General features: G+C 45.3%; 1 protein-coding gene across 2 annotated transcripts in view; it reads left to right on the top strand.

Annotated features, from left to right (window-relative positions):
• MYO15A (myosin XVA) overlaps window positions 1-12845 on the top strand; it is a 3541761-nt gene that overhangs the window by 2921656 nt on the left and 607260 nt on the right. For both annotated transcript variants that reach the window (XM_069645706.1, XM_069645705.1), the window contains one exon: window positions 12420-12497. In XM_069645706.1, coding sequence (XP_069501807.1) covers window positions 12420-12497 — 78 coding nt within the window. The remainder of the gene's footprint in view (window positions 1-12419; window positions 12498-12845) is intronic.

Genomic DNA, 12845 nt, shown 5'->3' with positions numbered 1-12845 from the left:
TCCATTGACGCTATCGTCGAAGACCTCAACATATGTGTCGAAGCCTTCGGCGACTTCGGGATAACCTTCGAAGCCGTCGACACTGTCAGCTCCCATTATGACGTCTATAGTGCCTTCTTCTTTTGAGAAGATCTTCACACTGCACCCTCGCTCAGAGTGTTTTAAAACTGTCATGATCCCAGCAAAGGGACTTCATATCAATCAGTGGGTCAACAGTGGCTTCACGCCTGGCACAAAAGGCATTTGTCTCACTCTTAGCATTGCACCCATAGGCTCATTGCACTTACATTGGTTTTCCCTACACTCAACATGGCTGCCGCTAATTCCATAGTTAACTCGCAGTGCATGCTACATCTGTTGCAAAGGGAGCTACTTAAACCCCGCCTCTGCTGGAGCGCTCGCTTTGCGTCTTCTCCGGTGACAGCGGGTAACGCTACCAGCGATCTCATGACAGAACCTGTCAATAGAAAAATGAGTTAAAAGACATTGGGCCTTTTAATATATGACCCTGCTGGTCCGGAAACAACAGTGGCGGTAAACCAGCTGCCACCGGGGTCTCCGGACCGGCAGATTAAGAGTTCTGCAGGCGGGTGGTGTCACTCCCGCCAGGTCTGACTTGGCGGGAGTAACGCCACCCGCCTGCAGACGGAAATGGAAACACCAGCACCGTTATTTACGGTGCCAGTGTTTCCATGGTCCCCATCCCTATGGAGTCCTACGGCACTCCATGGGAATGGAGATTAACGGAATTCCGCCTCCGGATTTACCGGGTCACCGGGGTTGGCTGGCAATCATGGAGGTGGTAATTCACTATGAGTCCAGCGGCAGCCTGCTGGTTTTCCCGGCACAGCTACCGCCGGTCTCGTAAAGAGTCCCATTAATTTCAACAGCAAATCAACAGAATACCAGTATAATTGTAAAGACTTACCCAACTGAAGTTTTTCCGAAGTTTTTCCTCAGTCCGCAGTTATTTTCGTAGTCACTGCATCTTCTGTTAGAAGTTCTGTCGCAGCCGCATCATTTCTTCTTTCAGCAGCCTTCGTTCGCGGTCGCAGTGCCTTCATTCAAAAGTTTTCCTCAGCAGCCTTTGTTCGCGGTCGCAGTGCCTTCATTCAAAAGTTTTTCTCAGCAGCTTCTGCATCGTCCAATGGTATTTAGTGAATGAATGAATTTGTGAAAAGAAAAGTAAGAAGAATTTACATATGTGCTTACCTGAAGTGTCAGCAAAGCTTTTCTTCACTTAATTCTTACTGCGCTTGTCTCTGAAGGCAGCAATTACTCCGTTTCGACGAACTTACGTTATTTAACATTTCCTCAAACCGAGTATAGTTGCAGCCATACCGCAGCATCTGTCCTTTTCTGGGAAACAAGAACCTGCAAAAATAAACGAGAATTTTAGTAAGAGAGATCTCTCCAACGTAGGGACAACTCAGAATCTGATGAACTGTATATAATTATATTTTCACCAAAAGACTTACCCAAGATACCTGTAAAAGAGGATAGGACATCATTCAGTTAAGAATCTGCCGACACCACAGCCCCTCAGGTTAAAAGTTATTCAACCTAATGCGCCCCTGTAGATTACAGGATGGAGAGCTCCCCAAAACACAAGCACAGGTGAGAAGGGAGGGTTTATTCAAAGGTACACTGCACCACAGTTTTGTTTGCGAATGGGAATTAGAGTAGTTCTGTTGTTATAATTGTTGTTTCCACAGAATAAGAGCCCTGAAAACAGGTCCTCTAGCTGAAAAGGCATTACGCCCCACAGAGTCCCAAGGTAAGCATTACAAACACTCTTTCTTCAATTTATGAAGATGATGAGGAGTCATCTGAGGAGGAAAGACCATTTGGTCTCGAATATGGGACACCTTCTGTACCAGATGAACTCATATTGGAAGCGTCTCGTATAAAAATGGCGCAGGACTGTCTGCATGAGGCGAGTGGTATCGACACTTCCCCAGAAATTGATTTTGGTAAAGCAGATCCAGGAGTTCATGCTGAGGGGACATATAGACAACTCATGACAAGAGTCATGGAGTATATGGGATGGTGCAGACCCACACCTGTATCGATTGAATGCACATATTGGATAAAGGACCACAGGAAGACCCAATTGTCCCATTTCATCGCACTCTACAGAGGAGTGTAACTTCCAATTGGGAAACACTCTAGGTTGTCGCGGCAGTGAATAAGAGGCTAACAGCCAAATACAGAGCTTCTACTTCTGATCCTCTATACCTTTCAAAACATCCAACACCAGAAAGCCTGGTAGTACAAGCAGCTACCTCTTCAGGGAGACCAGATGCCTATTCCACAAGATAGGGATGACAAAAGATATGATGCCATGTCCAAGAAGGTTTTCTCGGCTGATGGTATGGTGTTAATATCTGCTAATGCGACGTGCACGCTTGTGAGATTTACCCACATCCTTTGGGAGTGTATTTCAATGGCGGCTGACCACATCCCTGAAGGGGAGTGTTAGGCAGAATTATATGCAGTACCCTTTGGGAACACCACACACAATTAAGTCTACAAGTGACAGTACAAATTCACCTTTGGTACAAGCCTGTACTACACAGTAAAAGTGGTAGCGATGGCTGAGCAGCCAGACTTATCTCAAGAGCAAGTGAGCAGTATCAAATAGTTACACAAAGGACAGCAATTACTATGATTCAAACAAACACTGACTCAAGGTTTCCGAGTAAAAGAATATACATTTATTTACACATCAGTTGTATAACAATTCACTAAAGTAAAGCAGTTTAAAAATCACACTCTTAATACACCACACCCCTCCCAATAGGTTCCAGACAAGTTAAGCTCACAAAATGAAGTGGGAGCAAAATGGCACTCCAGAAATTTAAAAGGGAGGGAAAGACAAAGTTAGACAGAAATTAAACTACACCAACAGGTAAGTACTTAGGGCAATTGAGCAAGAGGAATTACAGTGATAGAATCAGGGGAAAAAAGGCTTAGGGCCAAAGTCAATAGGTCAAAAGTCTTTTGCTCAAGATCACACGATTCAGGGTAGTTTGCGGTAATGTTTGTGCCACGGGTTCCGGATGAAGTTGGTCGGCAGAAAAGTTAGTTCAAAGATAAGAGAAGGACAAGCCCTCGGATTGGAGAAAGATTTCACACACTTTTAACGCGGCTGAACGAAACAAACAACCGGACTTGCACAGTACCTTAAAATGGAGAAGAAGCTGTAGCTGAGGCGTACGTTCCTGGTAGTTCCTGCAGGCTCACGGTTCCTGAAGCGACTGTCAGACTGACAAGAAGTAGGAAGACTGGAGGGTCCTGCACTACCCAGGGAAGAAACTAGCAGCAGAGCGAAAAAACAAATAAAAGGTGCGCTCCTTAAAACCCAAGCAGGGTCCGACCTTCCTGGCTATCCGGCCCACTGTAGCTCTGTACAGCGAATTCGACCAGAGGAGGGGTCCTGGCTTGAAGTTTGGGCGAATTGGTTGGTTCCACCAGCTCAAGGGAAGAAGATTCCTAGAGGATCTTCTCTGTCGTTGGATTCTGAAGATTCGGACCTGCAGCAGGGCTTCCTCGGGCGGTTCAGTCATTGTAGGGGTCCTCTTCTGTCAGCTCCTCATTAGATCTTTAGTTCCAGTGGCGACTCTGCCTTTCCAGTTCCAGAGACCTGCTTTTTATGCAGTTTTCCCCCATTCACACAGCCTGGCTGTCAATCACACAGCAGGGTGTCTGTCCTGGCAAGGACAGTCACCCAGGCAATCAAACAGGAGTGCGACTTGGGTTATCAAGGGAACCCATGGCAGGGGTCCTAAGACCCCTCCCTCACATCCTGCCTACCCAGACTTTCAGGCGCCTTAAGGAGGGCTTCTGTGCAGAAGCCCGCGAAAAGTCAGCGAACAAAGGAACCAAACCTGGTTTGGTGCGCACAGTAAAACACAAGAAAGACTTTTACAAAAAGAAATGGTGTATAAACCCAGCTGGAGCCGAAATAAAATATATTTGGTCAAGCGGGTTTATGTTTGAGGCTAATAAAATAGCCTACAACAATACCATGGTTATTTAAGATAACCGCGGTATGAAAAATAGGGTAGTTACCACTGCCACCAGCCAAGTCTTGACGAAAAGGGAGCGAAACAGTGCTCCAAGAGAAACAGACAAAAAGGGATAAGAATTCCAATACTCCATGTAAAATGGGGTGTACTGGGTCTGTGATTTAAAGAGACTATATAAAGTTAATGTCAACTTTACATTTTTCTGGGAGACAGTAGTCAGTCCCAGAAAAATGGAATCAGTGGGGAGTCTAAAAGACAACCCTGTGTCACTGCACTGAAGAAGCTGTGTAACACACAAAAAAATGATGCCCATGGAGTAGGTGAGGCTCCAGAGCCCAAGATCATACAATTGGTAAAAACACGCACAGCAAAACACATGTAAGAGTGGGAAAAAGGCTCACACTCTTATCATGTGAAGTAAATAAATCCTACAAATCCAGCAAAGCTGCTGAGGGACTCAGTAGGTAAGGGAAATTTGCCATTTTGGAGAATTCTCCCTAACATGGAGGAACGAGATGGTTTCTTGAACATTGTCAAGGATGGGAAGGACGCTATGTGCGAATCCCTTCAGACTGGTCTCGACTCTGTTGACAGCATCAGCAGAGCCATGGCGGCTCAGTGATCCACAGATTTGCGTGGTTGAGGAAGTTAGGATTTTCCCCAGACGTTCAATCCAGACTTCTCAACATGCCCTTCCATGGCACACATCTATTTCGGAATAAAGCTGATGAGAGTTTGGAGAAGCTGCAAACTTCCAAAGCAGCAGCCAAATCCCTTGGAGCAAAAATAAGTCAAACTCCAAACCGACCCACAGGTGCGCCCCGTCCTTTTGCTATTATTCCGCATTCAGAAGAGGCAGAGAACAGCCAGCTCAAAGAGGTCAAAGACGATTTCCCCGTGGTGGACGGGGTAGGGGTACTAAGACCGCAACAGCAGGGTCTGCATTACCTTCAGCCTCTACGTCAGCTGCTCCAAAACCTCTCTGAGGTCTTACATCACTAGACTGCAGTAGGATGCAGGTTGTCACAGCATCTGATAGAATGGCAGGCTATTACTACCAATGCTTTGGCATTAGAAACAGTTGCCCAAGGTTACTGCCTACTTTTCCTGCAAAAATCTCAGAGTCATCCACAGGGGAACAACTCTTTGAAGGTTCCAGATCCGCTCCTTCTGCAGGAGATTTTAACCCTGCTGGATAAAGGTGCTATAGAACCAGTAGCTGTAGCGCAAATGAACAAGGGTTGGTACTCCCCTTATTTTCTAATTCCAAAGAAGGACGGAGGAGTGAGACCCATCTTGGATTTAAGAGACTTGAACAAGTCCCTCAGGAAGGACAAGTTCAAGATGGTTACCTTGTCTCAGATCCTTCAGGCCGTCCAGCTTCAGGATTGGGTGGTATCATTAGACCTACAGGATGCTTACCGACCTACAGGATGCTTACTTTCATGTGCCGATCCATCTCAAGCACAGACAGTACCTGAAGTTCGCCATTGGGAACTCTCACTATCAGTTTCGGGTTCTTCCATTTCGGCTAACCTCTGCCCGAGGGTTTTCACCATGCTAATGGCGGTAGTGGCAGCGAGTCTCAGGAGAGAGGGGATTCACATCTACCCTTACCTGGACGACTGGCTGATCAGGGGCAATTCCCCAGAACAAGCCCTGGATCATCTCAGCCTTTTCTTGCCACTCCCTCCACAGGCTGAGCTTCTCCCATAACTTCATGATATCCCAAATGATACCTTCACAAAGGCTCCAGTTCATCAGAGCAATCCTGGATGCATCCCTGGAAAAAGCCTCATCACCAGAGGTGAGGGCTCAATACATTCTGCAGATTGTGACAAAATTCCAGAATGCCCAACATCTTCCGGCCTTCGACTTTCTGAGGTTGCTCGGTCTCATGGCATCCTGCCGTTTTCTGGTGCCAGAAGCACTCCTGAGAATAATATCTCTCCAATGGGCTCTCAGGACCTAGTGGTCACAATTCTCAGGAAGGATGTCAGATCTCAGTGGTGGGCTTGTGGGGAAAACATCTTGAAAGCAGAACCATTTTGGCAACCATGGCCAGACATAACAGTAGTGACGGACGCCTCACTTACAGGGTGGGGAGCCGATACCAATGATTTGACCATCAGCAGTCGTTGGTCTCCATTGGAGCCCAAACTACATATCAACCTTTTAGAGCTGAGGGCAATCAGACTAGCGCTGAAGGCCTTCCTGCCATCTGTATGGGGAAAGAATGTCTTGATAATGAAGGACAACACAGTGGCCATTACTACCTCAACAAGAGAGGAGGTGTAGGGTCACTACTACTGTGCAGAGAGGCAATGCAGCTTTGGTTCTGGGCACTACAAGAAGGAATATCTCTGTCGGCAGTTCACCTAGCCGGAGAGAAGAACACAACAGTGGACGTTCTGAGCAGGCAGAGCGCAGTCTCCCACGAGTGGGAACCAGCTCAGGAAGTCCTTCAAGAGATCTTCACCCTTTGGGGAACCCCTCAAGTGGATCTGTTCGCGACCGGTGCCAACCGGAATTGCAAACTACTGCTTAATGGAATTTCCTCCAAGAGGAGCTCTGGGAGACGCATTCATGGTGGACTGGGAATTTCCACTTCTTTACGCGTTTCCTCCAGTCCCTGTCATTCTTCACATAATCAAGATGTTGAGAAGGTTCAAGAAATCCATGATCCTAATTGCCCCAGATTGGGCCAGGAGGACGTGGTACCCGGACCTTCTGGACATGTCCATCTGCCCTCCGATTCATCTTCCACAAAGAGAGGACCTTCTCTCGCGAGAGGAGGGTCACGTTCTCCATCCGGATATCAGGACCCTCAGTCTTCACGTGTGGTTTCTTAGAGGCTGAGATACAAGGATTGGGACCTTCCAGACAATGTAATGGAGGTTTTGCTTTCAGCCAGAAGGCCAGTAACCAAATATTTTTACCGCTGCCATTGGAATGAATTCTGCAAATGGTCTAGAGATAAGAATGTTGACCCTTTCTCATGCAACACACCGATGGTGTTATCTTTTCTTTTACACTTGGTAAATCTGGGGATCCAGATTGGAATAATCAAAGGATATCTAGCAGCGCTATCTATCTTCAAGCGCACTGCAGAGGAAGTCTCATATTTTAAGATTCCTCTGGTAATCCAATTCTTTAAAGGATTAACTAATGTTTATCCCCCGACTCCTTTCCAAGTTCCACTGTGGGATCTCAATTTGGTTTTAAACTTTCTAATGGGTGCTCCTTTTGAGCCTCTTCATTCCTGCCCATTACGACTTTTTACCTTGAAAACAGTTTTCTTAGTGGCAATAACATCAGCCCGAAGGGTGAGTGAGCTACAGTCTTTATCCTGTAAGCCTCCTCACACTGTTTTTCATAAAGACAGAGTGGTATTAAGGGTGAAGCCTAGTTTTCTCCCCAAAGTTGTTGTTAGGTAGAATTCTCTGTGTAGGCTAATTTCCCAAACCTAGTGAGTCCCCCAGCAGCTTTGCTGGATTTTTGGGGTTTAATTTTTTCTCCTGCTAAGAGTGAGACTCTTTTTCACCCACTCTTAGGCATGATTTGAGAATGTCCTTTGACTTTGTAATGTGTTTTATGGGCTATGGGGTCTTTTACTGCATAGGGCTTCATGTGTTTTTGGTAAGTGTGTTACACAGCACCCTCAGTGCAGTAACACAGGGGTGTCATAGTGGCCCCCAAACATAGACTCCATACCCTGGGACTGACTACAGTCTCCCAGGGCATGTAAAGTCACCATTGACTTTACTAGTCTTAAATTGTGAACAGAACCATTACAAACCATCATATTGTGGAAGTACTGGTAGGGGTAATTCGATTGCCCCTGGGTCTGTTTTTCAAGGGGGCACTGTCCAGTCCCCCCTTGTCGAGTTTCTGGCTGGTGGCAGTGGTTACCACGCGAAATATTCCACCAGAATATTTCCTATGGGATTTTCCCATTCATTTTAAACGCACCACTTTTTTGGTTCAATGTTAAAGATACCGCCGGGTTATTTATTTAATATTTATTCCCCGGTTGGGTCTTTTTGCCAGGACTCGATTTTAAAAATGGCGTTTGTGTCCGCCTCTGTAACTCCAACCCAAGTCGAGCCCTTTGTTCCACTTTTGGCGGGCTTCTACACAGAAGCCTCCAAAAGTGGTGCCACTCTGTCTGGGTCTACAGGATGTGTGGGAGGGGGAATAGGCACTCTTGTGTGATTGTCACAGTGGTGAGCCGCCCAGCTCACCACTTCGCATGTTTGATTGACAGCTAGGACTGATGAATGTGGGTTTTCTGCATAAAATCAGGGCTTTGGGGACTGGAACTTCAGAAGCCGCCACAGGACCTAAAGAATCCGAAAGAGAGAGAAGCTGAGCCGACCTGCAAAGACGACACCACCGGTGGAGCCCTGCTGAACCGAACTCACCACTTCCCAACGACAGAGAAGATCTTCTTCCAGGAGAGTCTTCTTCCTTTGAGCTGGTGGGGTTAACCAGTTCGCCTCTTTTTCGCCTTCCTCGATCGTCTCGTGGTCAAATCGCCCATGCCAAGCACCCCAGAGGCCGGATAGCCACGCTTCACCACTAACGCGAATAAAAGGGTAGTACCTTTTAACCGGGAAACTCCGCGGCTGGTTTCTTCCCTGGCAGTGCAACGACCTCCAGCTTTCCTCCACGTCGAGATCTTCTCTTCCCCTGGACGAAGCACTGACTTGCACCCGCTGCCAGGAACAACTGCCCCCGCTGGAGCTTTCTCACGATTTCAGGTACTGTGTCCTGCCTGGTCTCCCTTGCAACAGACTGTCCAAGGTGTCCCGTAAATCCTTGACTCTCTATCCTGGGGTGACCTCGGACCTGTTAACTAACTTTTCTGAACTAATCTAACTCCTTTTTGAACTATCTGCAAAGACTTTTAAAGTGTACTTCAACTGTGTGATCTTGGGCACATTCCGCCTTGCTCTCTCCAAGAGTGGGCCTGGCCTATGAACTTTTTGCTCTACAGTAGGCCCTGCCTTTCTTGATTTGCTGTGGTTCTTTAAAAGTGTTGGCATTGTGTGTTTTCCTATTTCTGCCTTTTCTCTCCCTTTTTAAACTGAATTATTGGAGCGCCATCTAAGGTTACACGCTCACCTCTGTTTTGCAAATAAGTGGTGTCTTAACTTAGACTTGTCGAATAATTTAATCAGGGAGGTGTATATATATCTAGTGACTGTGTTTGAACTTGCTTGACATATTAGTGCCAGTGTATTTTTACAAGTGTGTTTTTAAATAAATAATTATATACTTTTATACCAAAGCTCTGGTCAGTGTTTGCTTGTGCTACTGTCTCTTTGTACCTAATGTGTATACTCTATATACTGCCTAACTCTTTTTGGGAGAAGTCTGACTGCTCAACCACAGTTACCAGGTAAATCTGGGTGGTACAGACTGCTACCAATTGGGTTTACTGCTAACACCTGTAGTCTTAAACTTTTGCAGTGGTCCCAAAGGGAACTGCACAGGTTTCTGCCTAACAGTTGTTTCTGAATTTCACATCACTCAGAAAATAACTTTACCATCCTTTTACCCACCGCCACATCCAGGGTAAGAGGAAGAAAGGCTTCACAGACTCAACCCTAGGCGTGCACTGAGTTTCTACATTATCAGATTGGCAAAACTGAGACAAAATGATCAGTTGTTTGTGTGCTATACAGGTCATAAATTGGGTCTAGTCATCACCAAACAAACCATCTCTAGATGGATTATTTTAACAATTTCAGAATGCTACAAACTTGCTGGTAAAGACCCTCCAGAACATATAAGGGCTCATTCGACCAGGGGTGTCGCAACTTTGTCTGCTTTGCAGAGGGGATTTCCAATAAAGGATATTTGTGCAGCTGCCACATGGTCGTCTACACACACCTTTACGAAATACTACAGTCTAGATTCCTCCACTAGCCAGGATTCTGCCTTTAAGAAAGCAGTACTGCACTCTGTGCATACTTGATCACTTAAATTTTACTACCTCCTCCAAATTATGTAACTGCTTTGGGAGTGTATCAAGGGTAAGGAATACGTGGGAAGACACAATCCATTCGAAGGATACGTTACTTACCCATGGTAACGTTCTTCAACTTGATGTTCCTCCCATATATTCCTTATTGCCCCTCCCATCCTACCCCGCAGTAAAAATTCTCTTGTGGTTACAGTCTGCGCTCGCTCAAGAGGAGTAACTGTCTAGCTTAAGATAGTGCTTCACTCTTCAAAACGGAACTGAGCAACGGACGCTGTACACGCTACTTATACCTGTGATGACGTTGATGTCAGGACAGAGGCCTCCCAGGGACATCGACTCAACAGACATTGACCCACAGCGCCCTATCCTGAAAAAAAATTCTGAGGCAGCAAGCTGGATATTAGGAAATATCAAAGATAAGGAATACGTGGGAGGAACATCCAGTCGAAAGAACGTTACCATGGGTAAGTAACCTGTCCTCCTCAGAGAGAAAGAGTTGTTCTGTATACGGCTCTCTACATTCAATGGACCCCACCAATTCAGGTGGTGTTTCTTTATTTGTTAGGGAGCCACCTCATTAATGCTTGTTCACTATATCCACACCGGCTGGTGCTGACAGCTACATGACCAGAGGAAAAAAGCAGATATGTTAGAAAAGTGGCTCTTTCAGCATTTTACAATGTTAAATTCTGATGATCCCTTCCAATGCATATTTTAGTATTAAGATGAATGCTCAACTTGTCTTGCTGAGCAAACCATATTATCAAAATCTCGAACAACCATAAGAATAATTTTCTGATAGAAGGTTGTTCCCAGATGGACAGTCTGGTACACTGCTGTTGTGATCTTTCAAAAATTCCCACGTGAAATGAAAAGGGGACAAATCAGACCAGTGAGGTTTCCAGGCCTTCCCTAATTACCACTCTTCTTGCAATTTTCCAAGGAGAAAGTTGCATTGCAAGTAAAGCCTTCTTTATTTATCAAAGGTAGTGTCAGAATTCACTTAAAACAGAAGATTCACTTACCTGTATTTTTCTCCTCACCAATCTAAGGAAGAGGAGAGATTTCATTGTGTGGACACCAAAAGGGTGCTCATGTTTTACCTCTCCAGATCTAACACATTTTGTTGGTTTGTCAGCTCTTTGTATGTTTTCATGATCCAGGAGTGCCAACGCCAAAAAAAGACATATCCAGTTGGATTTCCTTTTTATCAAGAGATGTTACTAGTTGGCTCTTAATGACTTACCTGTGGGGGAATGTGCCCACTCTGAGAGGCTCAGCAGAAATCTATGAAGGGTAATCCTTTTTGGGTCTTTTGTCTGGCAACTATTTAGCCATCTCCATAAACGTTTACCAAGCATTAATATTTAGACTTCCTGGCTGGGGAGGATGCAAAATGTGTAGGTCCGGCCTACAAAATGTCTATCTTTACTTCCATTATCAGACTGTTTCCTGCTACTGTTGAGTTTGTGGCATAATTTATGCAGTCTTCTAGAAGGTGAGGAATATGTAGCAGCGGTGTATCCATTAGAAGAACAAATGTCTTACCATTACCAATGTTCTTTCTGATGGGTACGATGATTCTTCCCACAGATTCCTCTTTGCCCACCCTCCTACCTCACTAAATTCAGTGCACTAATTGGAATTTTGGCAATCACCTTCAGAAAGATTTTTAAGAGTTATAGTTTGTGTGTCCTTGTGGGTGCCTAGAGTCAGAAAGCAGAAGTGAGGAAAGTGGTGCTGATGGCTCTGAGTACATTTGTAGATTCCAGCACTGGTTGGCACTAAAGAGAGGTTGAGAAGCCGACTTTGGCGCTGCACAGCCCCACCTGCTGAATAAAAAACCTTTCCAAATCAGACTTCAACAGAAGCATATTTTAATAAGATGAAGAATCCGTGGGTGGAGTACTTGGCTCTCATTACAAGGTTGCCGGAAGACCAGCCTTAGTACTGGCTGCCTACCGGCAACCTCGGCCTACCGTTTCTGCTGCCCGACATCCCAGTAATACCGGGATATTACGGGTGGAAGAGGAACGGTAAGTTCCCATTCCTGTGGAGTCCCATAGGACTCCATGGGACCACTGAAGTAACGGTGCCGGTGCTTCAGTGAATTATCTGCTGGGCTTGAGTACCAGCAGACTCAGAGTATGCCGGTTACAAATGTAGCTGTCTGAAATGTTTGATTAAAACGAAAAATTGATTTGGCTAACCAACAACAATGACTATAACTTTATGACTTAACCAATAGTATAGTGTGTTCATTCCGTTTGATCACCCTGATCAATTTGTTCTTTTTCGATTCACTGATTTATTTCATGTACAGACGTTGAGTCAGTGTGTTCCCCTTAGCCACTGAGGCTGTTGAGACTTTAAAGCTCTTTTTTTATCTCCCAAAGGCAGGAAGAAGTTCAAAGCGACAGTTGTTCATGCTGCCAGGAGGAATTGAGAGGCATCTGAAGATTAAAACATGCTCGGTGAGTGAAAGCAGATGAACATTAAATAGAACAATATTTATTTTCTCTATATTCTGTGCTCTATGATTACACATCGAGAATCAGTATTGTTTACAAAGAAAAGGAAACACTTATCAGTTCCATTTTATTCTTTCGGTTTGATGCCTCTGCTTTTGTGGGAGGTGCTAGAGAGACCTCTGTGCAGGTATTACATTCCTTCAAAGGTACATCATGTCTAGCCCATTGCCCAGCTCAGAGGAGCCCATTATTTATTTTATTTTATTTATTCAGTATTTATAATGCGCATATACAACAATTGTGTTTCAAGGTGTAACAAGACAAAAGAGGGGGGAGGACAGGGATGAAGAA

The sequence above is a fragment of the Ambystoma mexicanum genome, chromosome 2p, assembly GCF_040938575.1.
Source record: "Ambystoma mexicanum isolate Mex_15411 chromosome 2p, UKY_AmexF1_1, whole genome shotgun sequence".
In the NCBI taxonomy this organism is placed as follows: Eukaryota; Metazoa; Chordata; class Amphibia; order Caudata; family Ambystomatidae; genus Ambystoma; species Ambystoma mexicanum.
This window is presented reverse-complemented; position numbering and strand designations above follow the sequence as displayed.